The sequence below is a fragment of the Durio zibethinus genome, chromosome 26 (genome assembly GCF_047325235.1).
Source record: "Durio zibethinus cultivar Kanyao isolate XHJ-2024 chromosome 26, ASM4732523v1, whole genome shotgun sequence".
Classification (NCBI taxonomy): Eukaryota; Viridiplantae; Streptophyta; class Magnoliopsida; order Malvales; family Malvaceae; genus Durio; species Durio zibethinus.
Window position 1 is genome coordinate 8,690,964 of NC_143187.1, and position 23,160 is coordinate 8,714,123.

The following is a 23,160-nucleotide window of genomic DNA, read 5'->3' on the forward strand; positions in this document are numbered from 1 at the left end:
ATTATTTATTTATTATAATTATTTTTTATCTCATGAAATTTTAATATTTAAAATTTTTTTCCAAAAAATAATTATCCAAACAATGTAATTACAAATTCTATTATTTTGAATTGTTACTTTTTAAAATGCTAGCATTTCATAATTTTTTAAAATTTCAAATTTTTATATTTAAATATATTTTTAAAATTTAAATTTTAATACTTACATTTTTTTTTTTTCTGTACGCCAAGAAAGATCATATAAATCCGGTTGCAAATCGTTTCAGATGTTCTATCGAAAATCTAAACATATAAGGAACAACAACAAATATTTGTTTTTTCTAAGGCAACGCAACTAATGATTAATGAATTAGTACTATCCCTTTTTTTCTTTTGCCATCTTTTCTTTCTAAGATGTTTCAAAGTTACGTTCTTTTCATTTTTTTTGAAAATCTAAAATTTTTATATTTTATATTTTAAAATTTGTTTATTTTTTAACATTAAAAATCATAAAATTTTAATTTTATATAAAAAATTAACTTTAATATTGAATATATTAAAATCAAAACTTTTTTTTAAATTTCATAAAAATCAATAACAATCAAATAATTTAGAACGGAGGAAGTAAGTAACTTTAAATTCAAGTTTTATTAATAATAAATCCAATTTTCAAGTTGCCATAAGCACAATGATAATTTTTAGTTAGTTAACAAACCAACAAACGAAATTATGGCAAATGTTTAGCTCCGGATTTAGTCCAAATGATTTTCTCATTTCTTTTAGATAATATATTCTTACAAAAATAAGTTTTGATCTCTAATATCTTTTAATTTTTTTAAAAAAATATTAACTCTTTTATTAAAAAAAAAAAAAAAGAGAGAGAAAAGAATTATAGCAAATGCTATATATGAACTTTTTATCTTTTGTTTTAGGGAAAAATTAAAACATCATAATTTTTTTATATCAAGTAGGCTTGGTTGAAAACAAAGAATATGTGGACAAAAGTTTGGGGTCAATTTTGGGAACACTGTCTCCAACTAGCTAATGGCAAGGTGGAACTCACAAAAAACCCTAGCGTAACCATCTTCTTTCAAGGTGTACAATTTGACCCAACCCTTCATATTCGGACTATGAATCCTTTACTAATATCTCAAAAATGATTAAAGCCCTTGCCGACTTTATACGGCAGTGCGTCCTATAATCACCATTAGAAAATAGAATGTCAACCAAGTTGGCTCACGTCAAGCATATGGCCTGCAAACCGATTACGTCCGATATGATTGTATCCCAAGAATCATCAACTTACATTTTCACTGTAGGAAGATTTTCATGTCTGTCGGCTTCCAATTCATTGCTCCCGTATCACTCTTAGCACCTATCCCTTTCCTGGTTAACATGAATAAAGGAGGCGAAAAAAACGACAAATCGAAAAGAAAAAGTCAAAATAATGTAGGTCTGGCCTGTTCGGGGTTGGGGGGGAGAGACTTTCTTTAAAGACAAGCAGGTGGACCTCAATGACATTTCCTTGAAAGTAAATGTTTTCCCTTGATTCTGTAATTTGTCCAAATTCATTTCTTAAATCCTATGGGATCAGTCATCAGCTACGGTTCTAGCATATAAACAACATAACACTGTGCATTGCTAGGAAACCAGAAGAATGTCAAGAATGGAGATTAGTGGCTCTAGTAGGTGATGACGGTTTATTGGAATCAATAAAGAGGGTTAGGTAATGTACAACAATAAGGACTTCCGCTAAAAAAGCCATTCCTCTATGTAGTGCTTGATATAAGATGATCACTTCAAAAATTATAGTGATCTATGCATAATGATTACATTATTATATTTGATAAGTATTCATCAATTTTATGTGACAGTAATCTTAAATCATTAAGAATGATCAGATCAGCATCATTATTTTAGAAGATAATATAATTCTCACATAAAATGATAGTAAACTTTTATCATCAAGATAAAGTGATATATAACATTAATAATAATCAATTTTATTCACTTAATATGTGAATTAAAATCTTACTTTCTCTTAAAATTATAATTAGTTTATAATTTTTATTTTTTAAACTAATTCATTCTGGCAAATTCAAGAATAATTTATGTATATTTTTACTTTTTTTAATATTTTATGTATAATATAATTTTTTGCTTTCTTTTATTATCAATTTAATAGATTGGTTTTATTTTTTAATTCAAATATTTTTTACATAATTTATATTATAAAAATCAATTTCTCTATCAATAAATATATTTATTAATTTAATAATACTTTATTAGAAAATAAATAAATATTGCTAATATTTTATAGATTATTAACTTTAAATAATCTTAAATTTATTAATTTATGTAATTATTACAATATACATTATTATTTTCATATTATTAAACAAAATATTGTTTGATTTTTAGTATTATCAAATACAATAATTTTTACTTTTTAAAATTAATAATTATTTACTAAATAAATTGATTTCAAATCACGAAAATTAAGATTACTTTGATAATAATATCGTTTTGATAATTATATTATCATAATAATTTTACAAAAAATACCAAACATTATCTTAGATGAATTTCTGGGATCTAAATGGAATAGGGTCGACTCAAAACTGCTTTTTTACTATGGCATTCCTTGAAATAAAATTGGATGCAGCATATGATTCTAGTTTTGGCCATCTTAAAATCAGGGAGAAGGAATGCAATTCAAGCGGCTGATTCCCGTTCTGTTTGATACGGAGGACATATAGAACCAGGCGGCTAATGCATTTGCACTAATTAATAAAAGTTACTAAGTTGATAAAAGATAAAATTTACGTAAAATTTTGTAAGTGAAGTTTATAAAATTTTTTATTAAAAATAAATAAATAAAAATTTTAATAAAAATATAATTGATAGATTGATAAAGTTTAATATAAAAATTAATAATATATAAAAAATTATTTATAATTTAAATTTAATCAATATTTATTTAATAATAAAAATTTTATTGATATTTTTTATTAAAAATATCTATTTAATAAATATATCAAAAAAAATTTCAAAATTTTCACTTTTAATATGAAATCTTTTAATTTATCAATTTTAATAAAAAATTTCACAAACCTCATCCATAAAATTTCATGCAAATCTTTTTCAATTGATAATGGCCTATGCTATGCTATGCATGTACCAGTCGCATCCGAACTTTTCATCCGAATTTCTAAACCTTCTGGCTATGGGCCATGTACCCGACCTTGCCCTTATTTTCGGGTTTTTTTTCATTTGTATTGTCTAATTCAATATTTGACCCATTATCAACTTGCAAAAGCAAATTTCAGATATAGAACCAACTCAGTTTCAAACTTGAACACACTATCTTTATCAAAATAATAATTAGTATTCAACTAGTAACCAGTTGACTATTTCCAACATTTTTTTTTTGAGTGTCAAACATTCCAATTAGTAAATTCCAAAGGAGTCCTCATTATAGTATAATAATTGAAATTGTTCTTTGCTTCTAAACTTGGACTTGGAATTTGTCCTTTTTAAAATAGTATAGGTTTTTCACCAAGGAAGCAAGTTATCGTGCCTGACTGCCTGCTGGTTTGATAGTTTCATAAGTCCTTTCTAACCTAACTGTTATGGTTGAGCATGTTCGATCGGCACACAATTTTGCTGGTGATATATATGCCCTTGGAGTTCAGCTGGGCAGTCTTTTTGAATATAGCTTCTTCAATATGTTCAGCTGAGTTCAATCCTTGGACCATCTCCAAAATCTAAACACTGCTACCCACGCAATTGCATCAAACCAAACAGACTTGGCACGATGCTTCCTGTCATTGAGGTTTGACAAATCTAATTGGGTTAATATTTCGATCTATCCTTACATTATAATAAAATATTTAATATAATTTATAAATTTTAAAAATCTTCAATATAATATCTAAATCATAAATTTTTAATTAATATGATATTCACTTCTAATATGCTAAACTCTCAATGATGAAAATAACTTTTCAAATATTATATTAATTAATAAATTCATAATTCATGACATTAAAGATTTTTAAATTTTAAAAATCATATTAAATATTTCATTGAAATTCAAAAACCATCTAAACAATAACCCAACCTGATTTCCATTTTTTAAAAACTCATCAGTCTGGAATCGGCCACAAATCTTTTCACTGACTATAAAAGCAAAGTCCTTCCTATATTTAAAAAGCTACAAAAAAAAAAAAAAAGTGGAGTATAATTCTCCGAACTTGATTACATTTATCATTTACTGTATCTAATATTTACGCTACAATCATATCTTAAACTCGTAACAAATTTAAATGCTTCTGTTTAAATCAACAGTACACTCCTAGCTATGGTCTACACAGACAGGACTAAGACTTACTCTCCACATCCTGAGTCAAAATTTTGAGACATTTCACCTAAATTATGGGAAAGTTCCTCAAATCTAACTCTTAACGTTTCACAACTTTAGTTCCATGTAGTTAATACAATCCCCCAAAGAGAATTACGTAAAATGTGAGCTCTCATATGCAAAAATCATGTACAGATGGATGGAAAAGGGCAAATTATACTTTCTATTACCGAGGTCCGGAAAGCTCCATTGCTTCAATGATGAAGGATGACTCTTCATGGACGTCACTATAATTCCTAGAGAAGCTACATGCCCTTGTCTCACAAAGGTTTGCTCCACCTTGTGATCCCTCCGTACCTGACCGCACAAGACCTTCCAGGACCTTCAAAACTTCCGACATCTTTGGGCGAAGGTGCGGTTGTGACCGAGTACACTGCAGAGCAAGCTCTGCTGTTTTTTCCAACTCTATTGCATCAAAACATCCCTTCAAATCCCTGTCCACTAGCACTTCAAGCCTCTTCTCCTCATGCAATGATCTAACCTGTATCGACCATAAAATATCTTCAAATTAAATATGGATAAATAGTAAGGAACAAAGAATACGAGAAGTTAGTTCTAACAAGTTTTAGGTGGGAAAAAAGTGGACAAATAATTAATAAAGGCAAAAATAATATCACAACCTCAAAGGCTTAAGTTTATGCTGGCTGCTGTTACAACAAAGCCAACATGCATTATGTTTCAGTGATCTGAATTTTGTTAACACGAAAGGGTGGGTCTTATCCAAGATGATAAGGATGGGGTAAATATTAAAACATTTTTGGCAACAATGGTGTATCGTTGGAATTTTGCTGAAAATAACAATCACACAAATTACTTAAAGCCTTAAGTTATACTTTATAATGTTTTTGCAGGCATCCAGAGCTTTATCTAAATAAAGCACCATGCACCTGAACTGGCAGCTACAAACATGCATATAATTACTTACCCAGTCAAGAATCATCCCCTTTTGAATCTGTCCATTACCAGCGTCTAATGTCTTTTGTCCTGTGATGAGCTCCAAGAGTAGTATCCCAAATCCAAAGACATCTGTTTTTTCGGAAGACTGTCCAGTTGAAAGATACTCCGGGGCAATGTGTCCTACAGTACCCCGCACAGCAGTAGTAACGTGTGAATCGCGTTTATCTAAGAGCTTAGCAAGACCAAAATCCCCTACCACAGCTTCAAAACTTTCGTCAAGCAAAATATTTGCAGCTTTCACATCCCTGTGAATTATTTTTGGATTACATTGCTCATGCAAATAAATAAGTCCACGGGCAGCCCCAAGGGCAATATGCATTCGTCTATTCCAATCCAGAGAAGGCTTTTCACGACAAGTATCTGCTACAGATAATCAAATTAGAAGGTAATAGCAAGGCCAAGAGAGGGGTAAACAAGAAAAATCTGTAAGTGCTTCATAAGACAGATGAATAGTTTATGACTATTCCATTTGAGCCACAAGAAAGGGATGAAGAAATTAAGCAAGGCTAGTTGCAAACTGATCTAAGCTCAAATTTGAGATGCACAACCTAAAAATGACAATGCCCGCATGAGACCACAAATTAACGTAAGCCCTAGTCATCTGATAAATCAACCAAAGAGCAAGAGAAAGAAGAATGGCATGATGAGGATTGAGGACAGAAGCACAAAAAAAAAAAAAAAAAAGAAACAAACCTCTTAAGCGATCAGCAACACTCCCATTTGGCATATAAGGATAAACAAGCAATCTCTCATCAGGTGTCATGCAGAAGCCATATAAACGTAAGAGGTTTCGGTGAAGAGCTAAACCAATCATCTCTACTTCAGTTTGAAATTGCACTTCTCCTGTGAAATTTGGATCTTTTAGCCTTTTAACTGCCACCACTGACCTATTTAGAAGACATCCTTTATAAACAACTCCATATCCTCCATGCCCTAGAATATTTTTGGGATTAAAATTGTCCGTAGCAATTTGCAGTTCACGAAATGAGAACCTCTTTAGATGACCAATATCAAAATCATAATCTTGCTGCACTGCAATTCAAATTTAAACAATTTCTCAAATTTCAACGATTAAACAAATTTTCAGTGCTAAAAAAGCATAAAACATGAATTTGGAAGTACCATATGATGTTAGCAAAAGTCGAGATCTGTACCAATGCACCCAACAAACAAGCAGCATCACAGAAACCACAAACGTGGAACTGATCCCTATGGCAACAGAAAGCACCCACCGATGATATCTACTGATTCTAGAAGATGAAATTGAGCCTGCCATTAAATGATTGAACATGTTACATTGGAATCATTAAAGAGCATCATGGAAAGGCACTTTGATAGATTTTATCAACATACCATTTAATGGTTTCGAAAAATCTGTGCAAATTTGTTCAGATAATGAAGCACAAAGAAAGTTGTTCCCTGTAATACTACATAATGCCAAAAGTTCATGGAGCTTGAAGTGAATGCAAATGATTTATCAGCAAGATTGTTCAGAATATGAAAGAGAATATTTAAGCTTCGGGTTATTGATGTAGAATAAAAGCTCTTTTCTGCAAAGAAGCTTACCTATAACCTTTTGCAAGTATTTTTGGAGTAGGACCACTGAGATTATTAAATGACAAGTCCCTGCACAAAATTGTTGAAGTTAATAGAAGTCATCACTTCACAGCAGTCTGAACTAGAAATATGGTTACATAATGGAACATGTACAAGAATGAAAGACCAGTGAGATTTGCAATGAGTCCAGGAATAGGTCCAGATAAATTGTTCTTGCTAAGCCGCCTGAAAAAGCCATGGCAAAGATTTAGAAAGCAAATATTCAGAAAACACGCACAACAGCAATAGTCATAAGAATGCACTGAACAAATGTCAGACCACACTCACAGGTAACTTAGATGAGTTAGAGCGCCCAAAGAACTTGGAATAACTCCAACAAGTTGGTTACCAGAAAGATCCAGAGTTTGAAGCTCTGAGAGCTTCCCTATCTCATCTGGGATGGGACCTGACAACTGATTGTTTTGCAACAACCTACAAAAACAGAAATAGAAAGCATCTCAATGAAAGTGAAAAAGATTCACATGAATTTTCATGTTCTGGGAACAGTGACAAAGAAGGTCTACTCCATAAAATAACTTCGCAGTTCCTCCCAAAAATCACAAGAGGGTGGAGACGAATAATTAACTTTGTAAATTTTAAAAATGAATTCAAGAGAATAAAACTAAGTTCTGAGAACCAACTCGGGCATCTCTTCCAGAAAGAATATGTCCCCAGTGCACTATAAAGCACATTTTGCATAAGTAAATCAACTTCTAGAACTATACTATCTTAAAGAAGAACCTACTTTCTCACTGAATCACTATCAGATGTATATATTCAGAATCACTATCCTTTAGACAATAGCCTCCCAAACTCAATCCTACCCTCATTTTAAATACTCCATTAAAAAAAAAGTCTCCGGCAATCCTAATCACTAATACAACATCAATTTCACACAAAAGAGTGTTAGCCGTACAACAACCAATTGGATTCTGATCCTGAAAGAATTAGCAGTGGAATTACAGAAAAGAATTAGATAAGACAGTAGACTCACATTGTCCTCAGGTGACTCAAATTCCCAATGCTTGTTGAAAGCACTCCAGACAACCCCGTGCTGGCCATTTCCCTATCAACAACAATATTTCCAAAAACCAATCTCATTTTTCTTCTTTTATCAAAACATTAACAATTCAAAAAGAAATTATTAAAAACAAAAACGAAGTTTAAAGTGTAGAAAACGAGAACAGTTCCTTACAGTGAGATAACGAAACCTTCAGCGGAACAAGCGACCATGTTCCAAGTACAAGGATCAACCGAGTTAATATCCCAGCCGTCCAATACGTGCCTATCATCTCTCATCTCTCTCTTCACCGCCATCAAAGCAGCCACTGTTATTTCAATACCACCCAAAATCAACAACCAAAACAAATATATATTTAGAGTAAAATTTCAACAGTCTTAATCAGTGGGGTAGCATTCTTTTTCTTTTTTTTTTCCTTTTTAAGATAAGAAATTAAGAACCCAAATTCACCTTCATAGTTAACTCCTTTTGGAGAGAGGAGACTATCACCAGCTGAAACAGAATGGACCCAACAAAACCAAAGAAAAAGGAACAAAACAATCCACATTACGTGCTGCTCCATTGAAAGTTAGACAAAATCAACTACAAAAAGAGGAGGAGCCAAAGCCCAAAGTTAAAAAGGGCAGCTTTTAATTCTTTTTCAGTAGGTTTTGACTAATGAAAGTAAGGCCAAAATGTACTGACAAAAAAAAAAAAAAAGCTGAAGACTGGATTTGGCTAAAGTTTGGTTTTTTGTGTTGAATTCTATTGTTTGCAACCCACCTTTTTCCTTCGGATTCTCTTTTTTTTTTTTCTTTTTTTTTTTTCAGTCTTGGATAGATAAATTTCTATGTATTTTTGGGCAAAGTATCAAGAAAAAGATTTTTTTTTTTTTCTTTTTGGGTGGGATCGTAAGACCAGGAGATTGGCTTTTGAAATAGGTAAGTCCTCGAGATATGTGAAATGACAGAGATTGTCGCTTTGTCTTGATTTGAAGTATATTTTTGTATGGTCATGAAGTTTGGATTTGTCTGATTTGAGTGAGTTTTTGGCCGTTGAGATCATACTGTTGGACTACTGATTCAAAATGGACGGTTCATGAGGGGCTTAAGTGTTTTGAGTAGACAACATCAACATAATTTCACATACTTGTAAGTGGTCGACACTGGCGCGAAATTTCTTGTTGCCGGGAATTTTGGATTTCTCCCGTGTAGTGTATACAGTGGTCCTAGGCCCAAACGGCAACGTTTCCTTATGAGCCTACAAAAAGAGGCTTTTATTTTTTGCAAACATGAATTACATAATTTAAAAAATAAATTCTCTCTCGACCTATAAATGTTACGATACTCATCCAAATTTTGAATCTAAATTCTAGGCATTGCAATCGAAATTCTAATTGCTTAAATTCTCCTTCGACATCAAAAATTAATTCTTAATAATTAAAATTAGTTTTTTAATAGTTTATGACTTTTTATTATTTTCATTAACATCATTTTTCCTCTTAAAAAATAATTAATAAAAAAATTAGACATTTTATCTATTAGGAAAGGAAGGGACAGAGAGAGGGAGGTATGAAAACAGAGAGGAAAGGGAGAAATTGGAGGAAAAGAGAGAACAAAATGTTGAAAGTGGGGGATGTGGCATGAGCAAAAGGGCCTTAATCAAATCAATTTCGTTGGCAAACATTGAAAAAAGGGGCCAGCTCAGTGTCTTTTGACGACCACAAAGAAGACGTAATTATTAACGCATGGAACCTAAGGCTGGCTAAGGGCATCTTCTTTTGACAAAATCATCACCCAAAAATATCATTAGCTCTTCTCTACCATGTCCATATTGACAGTCCAATCAAGTCCCAACAAAAGACCAAACGGCACTGGCCATCAGATTTTATATTTGTTCTACCTTTTCTCCTTCGGCTGAGTTACAGTAATGACCAATGAGTAATCTTCCTCTCTTCTTTCAAAAGAGATAATCGGCATACATTCCACCTTGTCCCGCATGCCACAGCTTTTCTTGAGAAAAATATGTGGTACCGCTATCACATTCCATCAAAGGACGAAAGAATCAGCTTTGCAATATTGCTTCGCTGAGATTTTGTTGAAACAGAATGAGACTGGGAATTTGATTTTTAACATCATATAAACAAAAGCAGCAGTAAATAAACAGTAAAAACATTACTTTGCACAAACAGTTACAATAATTGTCTGAAATTTGAAGTCAGCCACCACAAACCACCATAATAACTAAAAACAAAGAACAAAACCAAACCCAAAAAACAACTAGCCCATCCCTTATCTTCGGGCCACTTCTATCCGGGACCTTCCTAGCAACAAATACACTTCTCAACTTTTCCCCCACTAGCAGCTTTCTGGTCTGTCCACCTTAGTCTCTATCTTTTACTATCAAACATGTTACATGTACATGACAAAAAAGGCATTTTGACAAAAGTAAAACTCATGGAATAAAGAAGAGAGGCAGAATTAAAGTGGAAACATCGAGAGAAGGCAGCCACCCAGCTGCCAGAGATTGTTCGCGTTGTGGAAGAGGAGAAAATAATGCTGGACAGGCCTCAATCAATGGTGGTTATCGAAGATAGTACTTCCTCTGTGTTACGCATCAACTAGGAGATAACAAATCTTACATCACTTTTACAATTTTATGTCCCAGCTGGATGCATGAAATGTGGTAGCCCTATTTGCCGTTTCACATGATCTGGAATCAACTTATTAATAAGCTCCGGTGAGGCCACAGATAACTGTAACCAAAAGAATGCAAATGACTAACAAAGCACTGACTTGAACAAGAAGCAAAATTCTAGCTGCAAAATAAACCCAATCTAAAATATATAATGAAGATATATATCTGTATCAATGGAAGGCACATGGGAATGAAGTTTAGTTCAGAAACATACTTCCTGTTTAAAGTTGAAAAGTAGTGGTAAAGGTCGCCCATTTGGTAGGCGAGCATTAGGTTCTCGAAGCTCATCAAAGAAGGGATGTGCACATGCTTCAAGCTGTCACAGCAAAGAAATGATAATAATTACATAAGATTGGGGTGGTTATCACTAAAATATTTGGGAAAGCCAAATCGATAATTGAAGGTTTGTGCATATTGTCCAAGTCTAAAATGGAAATACAACTGATCATAAGCGGGAGACACAAGCAACTCACTGCTGTACAGCGAAGACTTGGTGAGTATTGCAGCAGTCGTGAAGCAAGATCAATTGCTTCGGGAGGCATCCTTTTGTGAAAAACCTAAATACGTAAGAGTCCAATTAAAGTTAATTGACCAATGCATTTATATTATAACAACAATGCAGTGCATTACTCAAAATCAATCAAATATTTCTGCCCTCAGAGACCTTGGTATAGAAAATTTCAAAACTTCTATATATATTCAAGAAAAAAAAAATCAGCTAATATCCATAAGGCATTACAAAATATGTGACTCCACACCAATCATTTAAGTGACAAATTTATAAATTTATAGAAGGGCAATAAAAGGCAAACCTTATGCCATGGATGCGCTTTAATCTGTGGAAACCTAAAATCCGTGTAATTGGGATTCATGCAGCGTATTTCTTCCCTGGTGGGTGTACCTAGGACCTGTAGAAAAAGATGTAAGAAGCAAATTCCTGATACAAAGAAATGCATAACTTCCAGCATCACTAAGCAAGCCATACTTTGATAATCTCTACAAGCTGGTCCACAGCATTCTCTCCAGGAAACAATGGCTACAAAGGGAAAAAAAAAAAAAAAAGCACAAATGAGCAAAGAAACTGAATTATTGCTAGAAATTTTGAGAAAAATAAAAATCAGAAAAAAAAAAAAGCAAATACTAACCTGGCCAAGCAAAAGTTCAGCAAGAACACAACCAGCTGACCAGATATCAATTGAGGTTGTGTATTCAGTGGCACCAAAGATAAGTTCTGGAGCCCGATAGAAACGCGAACATATGTATGAAATGTTAGCTTCACCTTTGACCTGATCACAAGTAATAGTAAGTATGAAGTATTTACACAGAAAAGACAAGCAAAAGAGGATCATATACATGTTAATACTACTCTTAGATCTGATCCTGTCCTTTTTTCTTTTGCCCTTCACCCCTACAAAGAGGCCATAAAAGACGGCTACATTAAGGTGGCAAAGCTAACAAGGGAAAAGAGACTGTTTCAAAAGGACCAAGCTGGAAAAGATTCAAGATCAGTTAAAATCCCAATTTTATAAAGTATTTATGATGATATAAAAGAAGGGCCAAAGTTTAAGCAGTTTGCACAATCAACAGTGAAGAGTCATTAAATTGCATTATCATGTTATCACAATGCTGATTTTGCAATTGAGTATAAGGGTAATACCTTTTAACCTTACAAATAGCAGATGATAACAGATGAAGTCTATCCTTTTAGAAGTTACACTCACAATCAAACATTCAAAAAACACGAGCTAAAATACTAATTTAGATTCAGAAACTTATGGACCCAACAATAATATTTCACTTGGAGCAAAACTAATTGGTCGACTAAAAGGTCAGTCACAAATTTGAAAGGAAAAGCACTTAGAAAATTAGTATAAGGGGGGTCAACTTACAAGCACTTTTGCGCTTCCAAAATCACAAATCTTAACCTGGTGAGTCAGAGGATCAACCTGTAAAAAGCAAACAATCGCATCAGAGACATGGTCAAGACATTCTTCAAAAAATCATCAGTAAGAAAGGCATACCAAAAGATTTTGAGGCTTCAAATCCCTATGGCAAACTCCAACAACACCATGGAGGTATGCAAGCCCCCTAAATATCTGTAAAACCTCCTCTAATTAGCATAACGAAGAAAATTACAGAAGAAATCAAGCAGGGAAAAGACTACTATGCACACCTGGTAAGTGTAAAGTTTCACATAGATAAGTGGCATTCTTTGAGTTGCACTGCTGTAATGGTTCAAAACCCTATACATGCTCTCCGGTACATATTCCATAACCAAGTTAAGGAAAAGCTCATTCTGAGTTGTGGTAGAAAAGAAACAATGCTTCAAGGAAATCACATTAGGATGATCCAGCACACGCATCAATTGCAGTTCACGGTTCTTATATCTTCTGTCTTGCAAAACCTTCTTTATAGCCACGGTCTCTCTCGTTTCCAAGCATTTTGCCTGTAAGGAAAGATGCATCAGCTTGTGAAATACCAACAAGGTAACATAGACTACAGTCTAAGTCTCGGTACCTGGAAAACAATCCCAAAAGATCCAGTCCCCACAACACGCTCTGCCATATAACTGATGGTCTACAATAATCAAAATATCGAAAGAAATGAAATTCCAAGTAATAGAAACTGGTTATCATCCTAATGTTGATCTTAACGGCATATTAGTTGATAGCTAAAGCAGAATTTGACAGATATGAAACTGGAAAACCCAAGAAGACACATACTTGTTTAGGTTCTCCATTTTTGCCTCCAATCGTTGTGGAAATGATGTGACCGGTGACTGGATCGTTCCCATCGACAACAGGGGCAGACATTTCCTGGTAAATTAAGAAATTTATGGTAAGAAAAAGAGGAGTGAGACTTTGAAGTAACACAAAAATTGGAGATCCAAATGAAACAGCCCTTCCCCGCAAAAAAATTATGAATAAGTCCAAAAAGAAATCGATATTATAATCAAACCCATTAAATATTTTAAGCTACAACGTTCACTCGGATGCGAAGAAAATTTCATCTAAGCTAAAAAGCACAAATCAAGCAATAAAAGTAAATAAAAATTTGATATAATTTCGCTCTCTTCAAAAAAAAAAATTAAAAATCAAAATTGCAAAATGCATAGTAGAGATCACAGATCGAACAAATACAGAGCAAAATTTCACCATCTAGGGTTCCCCGATTGGCTCATCCAACAAGATCACCATAAAAAAAAATAAAAAAGAGTATTTATAAAGAAATTTCCGTTTCATAACCATAGGAAAACAAAAAAAAAAAATTTCTACAAATCTCATAAAATCTCACCGACATCCGAAAATAAACAGAATAACAAAAAAATTTGTTTTTCAGCTGACTTTAAGAACCACAAAAAATAAGAACCAAAAAACCAAACAAAAGCTAGTAATAATCATGAACACGAATTTCACAACAATTAAACCAAAAAAAAAAAAAAAACGAAGATTCACTTCCGAATTCAGATGTCAGAAAAAAATGGGAAAAATATTTTACCTCGGCCATGACGAGCAACCGATAAAAAAAAAAAAGCAACCAAGAAAAGAGAGAAAACAAAGATCTAATTGGGGAAAGAGTAACGGAAGATCATGGTGTTGCGATAGAAGAAAAAAAGGGAAAATGATGATAAAGAACAAGAAGAATAATAATTAGAAGAAGAGAAGAGGAGGGAGGACCCAGGGGAGAGACAGCAAACTAATGCCCATGTGATTCCATCTCCTCCTCCTTTTTCCCCCTCTTTCGATTTAGTTTTTTTTCTTTTTTTTCTCTCACCCTTTTTGCCCGCATTATTTCTTTGTTTAATATTTATATTTTCTTTCTTTTCTTCTCGGTCATCTCTCTCTCTTTACTTTCCGTTTTCTTCGCTCCTCTTTTTGTTTCTAGACCTCCCAAACTACCCTTTGAATTCTCATCTAATTACAAAGAAGGGGATTTGAAATTTTCCCACACAATTTTTGGATAAAGTATTCGCCGACGTTTATTAATCATTGAGCTTTTTAACGTTCCGTGATTCGTCCCTTTCTTTTTAATATTCGTCACCGTTACCGTTATTATTGCGGATTTTATTTTATTTTTTTATACTCGTTTTTCATATATATTTTTTTATTGGAATAAATAGTATTTTCTTTTTTTTTTTAGATTGATGGTTTAATTTTATCCTCTTTGAGACACATACCATGAATGATGAAACTTGCCAAAATATTGGTCACGTCATTGATGTATTTTATTTTATTGTTTTTCAATTATACCTAAATGTAAGTTTTTGACTTGGACTAAACCTTTAGTTTTGTTTGTAAAAAGTATTTCTAAAAAATAAAATAATTACATTTAAATATTTAATTTAATAATTAATATATGATTCTTTGCTTAAAAACCATTATTCAAATTTTTTTAAGTAAAAAAAATATTGTGATGAATTTTTATGTAATTAAAATTCAAAATTAAACATGCTTAACCCTTTGATGTAATGGTTAAGAAGCTTTTATAAAATTATAAAATTTTGATTTCGAATCAAATTTTCTTTTATAAATTATGTTCATCTTATGTAAAAAAAACAATTTAAATTGACTTGGTTTAACAATTAAATTAATGGAAATTGTAAAAAAAAAATTAGTATAAAAGAAACGGTAAGATGTTGAAGGAGGATGACAACATCAAACAAAGGTTTTCAAAGAGTCTTATCATGAAATCTGTTGAAGAGTAAGAAAAGAACAGTGCTTAGTCTAAGGTTATGACCATAAATTATTATTTCATCTCATCGTCCTACAAAATATTTTTGCAATAATATACTTTATATATTTATTATGCGGCTAGTGGAGTACGACTGATGCAAAAAATTTGCGGTCAAGGCCAAGCTTTGTGGTCATAGAGCCAGCTGTACACGCCAACTTGCCTCCAATTAAGAAAGGTTCAGCTATCATCAGGCATCAGCTCTCCCATTCAATTCAAACCGACCTAAATTGGATAACGATTTTTGCATGAAAATAGAATTGCTAGAGCCACACTGATAGGGTGAGTAATTCAATTCATCTCTGATAAATTTTGATTTAATTTGATTTTATAAAAATATTTTTTTTTTAATTTAAATTTTAAGTCGGGTCAAATAATATTATAAAATAATTAAAATCGAATTGAATTCGAATTTTAGATAAATTTGATTCGATCTGATTCGATATTATATAAAAAATTATTTTTTAATTAATTATTTAATTTTTTATTTATATATATTTATATAATAATATTTTTAAATATTTATATTTTAAAAAATAATATTTTTTTTTAATTTTGAGTCAAATCAAATCGAATACGATTTATATAATATTGAATTAAAATCGAGTTCAAATATAAAAAAATAAAAAAATTTTGAATAAAATTAAATTTAAATTTAATAACACATAAAATCAAATCAAATTTGGGACGAATAAAATCTGCCCGATGTCAACCTTAGCCACTGAGTCAGACAATATATCAACAATACCACCTACTTATTTTGGCTACTTATTCATGATTAATTTTAGATCAAATTAATGGCTTAACTAATAAATGTTGATTCAATGATAAAAAGTGTTCATTTTTTGTATTATTTAAATTTAAATTCGTTAAAAAATGTATAAAAAAATAATTTTTATTAATATTTTAAATTTGATTTAAATAAATTTATTTAGATAAATACGAAAAAAAAAAAAGTGAAACCGCAAAATCCCTTATTGCTATTTTTGGTTCCATTGGAGGTTATCTTTCGTATATTCACGCCTTAATTGTACTATTATCTGTTTAAATTATAGATTTATATTAATATGTGATCTGTTTTTAGATTAGTCTTGCAAAGAAATTAAATAGAAAAAAAAAAAAGAAAGAAAAACGGAAATGATGATGGCGATGATGAAAGTTGTTATGATGATGATTGTGTGCTTCATTATTCACGTATACGCATGAGAAACATTTTGAGTGCCCGGAATTGCTTCTACGGTTATAACAGTTCTGCATGCAATTTTAGGTAATTATTTCCACAATTCTCATCTCATGCATCATGTGAATGTTATGAGTATATTCTTTGCATGTATGAGCATTTCAATAGTCAATATCAGTTCATATACATTAATACAAAATCTTAACATTTATATAAAGAAAATTAAAATCCTTCAAGTTATAAAATCACCATGAATATATCCCATTGGATGTCCCATGAACTATTTTTTTAACACTCAAATTGGGTCCAATATTTTTACCTTTCGGTGACTTTGTTTTTTAATTTTTTTAATTGGGCCAGCAACCTTTTCTAGTTTTCTACATAAAGGAAGAAAAAAATGAAGGTGTGAAAAGAGTTTTCACTGTTAATAATTTGACCAAGCTGGTTGCGTCGGTGCGGTTGGTCAGGGCCTCTTTTGGTCAGAGTCAAGACCTGCTTGTTTCTGAAACCTGTGGTAACTGATAACTGGTAGCTTATATATACTGCATTAAGTTGTCCACGGTCACATTAGTACAATTCCTCCATCAAGATGGAGACACGTGTTCCTACGGGTTGCGTGTTGGATTCTTTAGAAATGGATGTACCGGGTAAAGTTAAGCAAAGTACATTTATTTATACGTGCAAAGTAGAAAGTGCATACATACATGACATATTTTCAGCTGCTTTGTTTTTACTTTTGTAAAGGGATTTTTTTTTTCAAAAAAGCGCTGGAAATAAGTAAAACAAAATGTGTTAGAGATGTTGAAAAAAAAAAAGATCGAAGGAGATCTTGAAATATTAAATGTAGCAACAATTGATCATAGATGATAAAATAAAGCTGAGTATTAAAGAGAACAAGGGAAAAAAATTAGACAGGAGAAAATTGTAAAGAGAACTTGAAAAAGGATTTGCATAAATTTGTTGAGAACTCGAAAGTTTTTAAATGAATTATGAAAACTTTTATTCATAGATTTTAAGAATAGAAGTTACATAATATGAATTTAAGTAGGTATAATCATAAAAATTGACAATTGCAATAAGTAATGTTAACTTTAATGTGAAAAACCTTAACATTGGCAGTAGACAAACTAGAGTTAAAGTTATTATGGATGGATAACTTTAATCTATTGTTTTTCTCAAGCCAGTCAGTTCGACCACAGGACATTTTCTTGTACGAACTAGTACTATACGAGATTGGGTATTAAGGTTGAGTTTGATTTGTTACTGAGAAATTGCCATGACTCTCACTTTTCCCTCTGTTTTTCACCAGCTTTAATGGAAAATTGTTGGATCATGTCCAATTTCACAATTTCACATACCCGTGGTGCTTATGTTTCTGGCTTCGATCTCTTAAGGATCCGAAAGTATACAGGAGTTTAAGCCATTGCAAACTAGATTCACTGTGCCATCGACGTTGCGGGAAATGGAACTTTTCTTTCACCGGATTTTTATTCAAGAACAAAGTCTAGCCGTAACAATCGAACAAAAATCGAATGTAAGCCCAAGAAAAATAGAAGCCCTTTCTTAATCTGTTTAATCAATGCTTTCATGTGAAATTTCAGTAATAGGCCCATGATCAAGGCCGTCGAAGTACAGGTCCATTTTGATTCCAATGAATCACTGCTCTTCCACCCAAAGCTCATAGGCAAAGCTTGTTTGGTTTGGTTTGTCCAAGCCGCAAAGATCCAAAGTCAAATTCGTTGAAAACAATTCAGCATTAGCATTAAAAATTTCAAATGCAGACGGCATATGGCGCTCTCAATGGCAATTTTGTTTAATTCCATTCAAATTAGAAATCTAAATTAATGATAGAAAGCTAATGGCATCAGTTTTCTTGCAAATGCAGATCACCTAATCTTGGTAACCTTAGTCTTATCTCTAAATAAAAAATGACCCAATTCATTTCTTTTGTTTGTTTCCCGTAATTTTCTTGCAACTTCGCGATTACCTGTTTTCAATTTCTTAGCACAAATTTGACTAACTGAGCGAACAAGTAGATAGAAGAAACTTCACCAGACCACAGACAACGACAATTGGGCAACGAGATAGGGTACCCCAGGATACCAGCTCGCCTGACAGTTTTCTACATTGAAATAAATGTTTATTTCTTTTCAACCAATGTTCTTTTAAAGGCTCTATATTTATATATATTGCAAGTAATCTATATCCAAAATGGTTGACAAATTGAGGAAGAACAAAAATGCATTAGGTGTTGAGAATTTTCCAATCCTGGCAGCCACCAAGACATTAAGTATCACCATTCACATTCCTTTGTTTAACCACCAAGCTTTGTATCAATATAAAGATCAAGTCTCTAGCTACTCTATGCTAAATATGCATCCCGGAGTTATGGGTAATTCATGTTTCAATTTCCTTTCAATTTTGTTAATACAATGTTTCGTGGGCAGCTTAGTTATAACTGCAGCAAACCTTACCACAGATCAATCTGCACTACGGGAATTCAAAGACAACCTTAATTCCAACACTATATTAGCAAACAATTGGACAACTTCTACCTCTGTTTGCAATTGGGTTGGTGTTTCATGCAGTTCCAACCCTGAAAGAGTCACCTCCTTAAATCTTCACAACATGAATCTTACAGGAACTGTTTCTTCCCACCTTGGGAACCTTTCTTCCCTCATTTCTCTCGACTTGAGGGGGCAATGATTTTAATATCTATCTACCTTCGACAATTTATAACTTGACTTCTTTGCAAATCGTGGACTTAACATCTAATGGACTATCGGGTGATCTCCCTGATGATCTTTGTCACTATTTTCCCAAACTTGAGGTTCTTCGTTTGGCTTCCAATGAGTTCTCTGGAAATGTTCCTTCAAGTTTATGTGACTGTACCAGTCTTCAAAATTTTTCGTTGTCTTATAATAGATTCAATGGATTCATTCCAAGAAGTATTGGGAATTAACTAGGATCAAAGATATATGTCTGGGTGGAAATAGTTTTCAAGGTATGCCTTTTTATATATATTGTGTTTTGTTGGGAATGCGTAGGTGATGTTATATTTTCAAAGCGTGGGAAAAAAGATTGAATATTCATTCGTATTTGCAGGTGAAATCCCATGGGAAATAGGTAATCTTTCTAGTTTGGAGATATTTACTGCAGAAAATAATAGGGTTCTTACTGATGGGATTCCATCTTCCATATTTAACATTTCTTCTTTGACACAACTTTTCTTCAACAACAGTCTTTCCTGTGGTTTACCAGATAATATGTGTAATCATCTTTCCAAACTTGAGGTGCTTGATGTGACTTTTAATGGATTCACCGGTCATAATCCATCGAGTGTAGGTGAATGTAGCAATCTTCGAAATTTATCACTGTCAACAAATCGATTCAATGGGACCATTCCAAGAAGTATTGGAAATTTAACTAGCCTCAAAGGACTGTCTCTGCGTGAAAATGATTTAACAGGTAAGTGTTTTTAGTTTGACAGTACTAACCATGGTTGGAACCTTGTCCATTTAATTTGCACAAACACATAGAAAAGCAATTTGATCAATTTAATCACTTTAGATATACTTTCACCTAGTCTGTTTTGCAATATTTTCCTTCTCTAAAATTGATGAGATATCTTTTTTAATGCTTGCAGGTGAAATCCCACGGGAAATTGGGAATCTTTATTCATTGGATATATTGGCGGCGCAGCATATGCGTCTAACTGGTCCCATCCCACCTTCCATCTTCAACATTTCTTCTTTAAATGAAATTTCTCTCCACAACGATAGTTTGTCTGGTAATCCACTTATGAACATCTGCTACCTTTTCTAACGTATATTTAAGTATCAATATAAAAGAAATAGTCATAAAATCAATAATAGGACAATCAAGATAATACCTTCAAATTTGATTCATATTAGTATTATCACATACTTAGGTCAAGCAATTTTGAAGAAAATTCTGATTAGGATTTGGTTCTTCTTAGTACAGATTCAATAGTCCCCGGCACCAAGTTTTTTCAAGATGATATAATTACATGATTCTTCTTATGTTATCCTTTGTTAAAAAATGTAAAATTAATAAGATAATAAAATATTTTATTCAACAAAAACATGACTGATAAAAATCCGAAACTTAATTTAGTTGGTTTTTATAATCATTTTTAAAAATTAACATCAACAAATCTAAAATTTCAGATAACGACTTTCTTTATTAAAAAAAGAGAAAAAATGACTAATATATTTTGCTATGGTAAATTGAAAGTGCAATGTTCATGATTCTCTCTTGAAATTAATAAACTTTAGATGATGAAAGAAACAAAAAGAATAGCAAAAGGCATAGATAGCATTAATGACACCTCTCCTAATTATAGAAAATATAAGTACAACAATTTAACTATGTATAAACTATGAAATAGAGGCTTTGATTTTGATAATTAATGCACTTCAATTCCTGTTTTGACACTTTGGCAGGTTAATACTTCTTGCTTTTTTTCCTAGGAAAATTACTTAATGCATAGACTTTCAAATTGCTTCTTTAAGTTGAACCATAGAATCATGTTAATGCGACAAGGCATCCTAATTAAAACTTGAAGCGTTTGCGTGCATTTTGATAGGTGAAATACCATCCATGATCTCAATTACAAAACTTGTGCTACTTAAACTATGGGGAAATAATCTCAGCGGCAATATTCCTAATTTTACCTTTAATGCTTCTAAGCTGAAAACCTTATCACAAGAAAGAAACTCATTCTCTGGTCTTATTCCAAATACACTTGGCAATTTAAGATTCCTTGAGCGGCTGAGCCTTGAATCTAATAATTTGATCATCCAACCTTCAACATATGAGTGGAGCTTTCTCTCTTCTTTGGCAAACTGCAGGAATCTGAGATTTTAGGGGTATCATTTAATCCATTCAAGGGCAACCTTCCAAGTTCTATCTCAAATCCATTCAATATTTCGTTGCCTCAGGTGTCAAAATTACTGGCAACATTCCCTGGGAAATCGGTAACTTAAGCAACATTACAACTATAAGCCTTTCCCATAATAAATTGAGTGGATCTATTCCAGCAACAATAGGGAGGCTACAAAATATCCAGGGTTTGTATCTTGACGGTAATCACTTCCCTCCAAGTGTCTGTGATTTAGAGAGATTATATAATCTATCATTAGGTGGCAACATGTTCCATGGCCCTGTACCAACTTGTTTGGCGAATTTGACTTCTCTGAGGTATCTTTACTTAGGCTCCGATGAATTCAATTCAACTATACCTTCAAGCTTGTGGAGCCTTAATGATAACTTGGAGGTGGACTTGTCCTCAAATTTTCTGATCGGTTCCCTTCCACTAGGCATTGAGAAACTGAAGGTTTTGACACATTTGAATTTGTCAAGGAACATGTTATCGGGTGAAATCTTAATTTCAATTGGAAGACTCCAGGATCTACTTTCTCTAGACTTATCCAATAATAGATTTGATGGTCATGTTCCGACTCATTTGGTGTTTTGAGAAGTTTGGAATACTTGGATTTATCCAACAACAATTGTTCCGGAGTAATTTCCAAATTTTTGGAGAGATTTTTGTAGATATCCAATTAGGTCCAGGCCGGATCAATTGGGTCTGGTATAATGAGAATAGTGAAGCCCAAAGTTAAGATTAATTACTTAATTTTTTTTAATTTATTATTAATATATTTTTTTGATTTTATCTTTTCTTGATCAATTCTCGGTTGGGATTAAGAGATTATGATAAAAAAAAAATTAGAATGAATTCTACCATGAATAAGGTTAATTGGGAGTTATAGGTAAATTCCACTAGTATTTGATAACCCAAAAACCCAATCAAAAAGAGAATCTGGATTAGTCAAAGACTCTGAGGTTGATTCCTTATAAATACATATTGATCAAACACAGAAAAGGACACGAGACAGAAGAAAATAGAAGCCAAAAAAAGATTATGGATGGTAGAGATAGTTTTAGAATTTTTAAGATTTTTTTTTCGAATTTTGGGGTTATTTTTTTCTAAATTTTTTTTGAAAAATCCAAAATCTGATCAAATTTTCGGTGAATGTTTCGGTCAACTTTGAATTTTTCGACCAAATTTTTTAGTTTTCAGTGGGTTTTTCCAGATTCTGGTGGAACATTCAATCGAAATCTGAGTTTTTTTAGAGAGAGGGGAGAGAAAAGAGGGAAAGAGAGAGAGAGAGGGAAGGAAAGCATTTGAAGAAAATCGAAAGCTTTTGTCTTTTATACCTTCAGAAAAACGACGTTGTTTTGGCCTTACTAAATCCCAGAGGATCCGCTAGTTTTACCATCGGGTGACCTGACCCGAGTGCTAACCTACTTTTGATCCGCGTTTAACTCGAGTGCCAACCGACCCTTGGAGTCGAACCAAGCCGAGCTACGCACTCTCGAGCCACGTTTTCGGACCGTTTTCGGACCGTTTTTCTTCCTCAAGTCGAGCTGAATCCACATCGAGCCAAGCCGTTTCAATGTTTTTTTTTCATTTATTTATTTATTTATTATTATTATTATTGTTATTATTATTTCTAAATTAGAATTATTTAGTATTCCTTAATTTTTTAATTTTAATTATAATTTCATTTAT

The 23,160-nt window shown here is 32.4% G+C and overlaps 2 protein-coding genes across 7 annotated transcripts; both read right to left on the reverse strand.

Annotated features, from left to right (window-relative positions):
- Positions 1-4,087: 4,087 nt before the first annotated feature.
- On the reverse strand, positions 4,088-10,040 carry LOC111274961 (protein CLAVATA3 INSENSITIVE RECEPTOR KINASE 4-like). Of its 4 annotated transcripts, XM_089755259.1 has the most exons (13): positions 9,857-10,040; positions 9,104-9,214; positions 8,426-8,467; positions 8,150-8,282; positions 7,949-8,020; positions 7,243-7,386; positions 7,069-7,140; positions 6,925-6,984; positions 6,712-6,785; positions 6,481-6,627; positions 6,052-6,390; positions 5,327-5,718; positions 4,088-4,882 (listed from the first exon to the last, which is right to left on the reverse strand). In XM_089755259.1, exons 4-13 carry the CDS (start codon positions 8,269-8,271, stop codon positions 4,568-4,570), a joined length of 1,737 nt encoding a protein of 578 aa, XP_089611385.1. In that variant the 5' UTR covers positions 8,272-8,282; positions 8,426-8,467; positions 9,104-9,214; positions 9,857-10,040; the 3' UTR covers positions 4,088-4,567. The 4 variants fall into 4 exon arrangements, with proteins under 4 accessions (XP_089611385.1, XP_089611386.1, XP_089611383.1 ...); XM_089755260.1 differs by lacking the exons at positions 8,426-8,467; positions 9,104-9,214; XM_089755257.1 differs by lacking the exons at positions 9,104-9,214; positions 9,857-10,040 and having other exon boundaries at positions 8,426-8,792.
- Positions 10,041-10,109: 69 nt separating this feature from the next.
- Positions 10,110-14,432, reverse strand: LOC111274963 (shaggy-related protein kinase eta-like). Of its 3 annotated transcripts, none has more exons than XM_022860014.2 (12): positions 14,150-14,432; positions 13,375-13,467; positions 13,169-13,228; positions 12,825-13,097; positions 12,673-12,747; positions 12,541-12,597; positions 11,797-11,937; positions 11,637-11,687; positions 11,464-11,559; positions 11,125-11,208; positions 10,866-10,967; positions 10,110-10,709 (listed from the first exon to the last, which is right to left on the reverse strand). In XM_022860014.2, exons 1-12 carry the CDS (start codon positions 14,156-14,158, stop codon positions 10,611-10,613), a joined length of 1,140 nt encoding a protein of 379 aa, XP_022715749.2. In that variant the 5' UTR covers positions 14,159-14,432; the 3' UTR covers positions 10,110-10,610. The 3 variants fall into 3 exon arrangements, with proteins under 3 accessions (XP_022715749.2, XP_022715750.2, XP_089611388.1); XM_022860015.2 differs by having other exon boundaries at positions 10,110-10,772; XM_089755262.1 differs by having other exon boundaries at positions 10,110-10,790.
- Between the last annotated feature and the right edge of the window lie 8,728 nt (positions 14,433-23,160).

Bases quoted from the DNA above. Each gene is read 5' to 3' on its own strand.
- LOC111274961 (XM_089755257.1), bottom strand. From the start codon at position 8,537: ATGGAGCAGCACGTAATGTGGATTGTTTTGTTCCTTTTTCTTTGGTTT. The intron at 7,141-7,242 runs GTGAGTGTGGTC...TGGCTTTTTCAG, and splicing joins CTAACTCATCTAAGTTACCT to GCGGCTTAGCAAGAACAATT. The intron at 6,391-6,480 runs GTACTTCCAAAT...TTTGAATTGCAG, and splicing joins ACTTTTGCTAACATCATATG to TGCAGCAAGATTATGATTTT.
- LOC111274963 (XM_022860014.2), bottom strand. The intron at 11,209-11,463 runs GTTTGCCTTTTA...TTACGTATTTAG, and splicing joins AAGCGCATCCATGGCATAAG to GTTTTTCACAAAAGGATGCC. The intron at 10,710-10,865 runs GTATGTTTCTGA...TTTTGGTTACAG, and splicing joins TTTTCAACTTTAAACAGGAA to TTATCTGTGGCCTCACCGGA.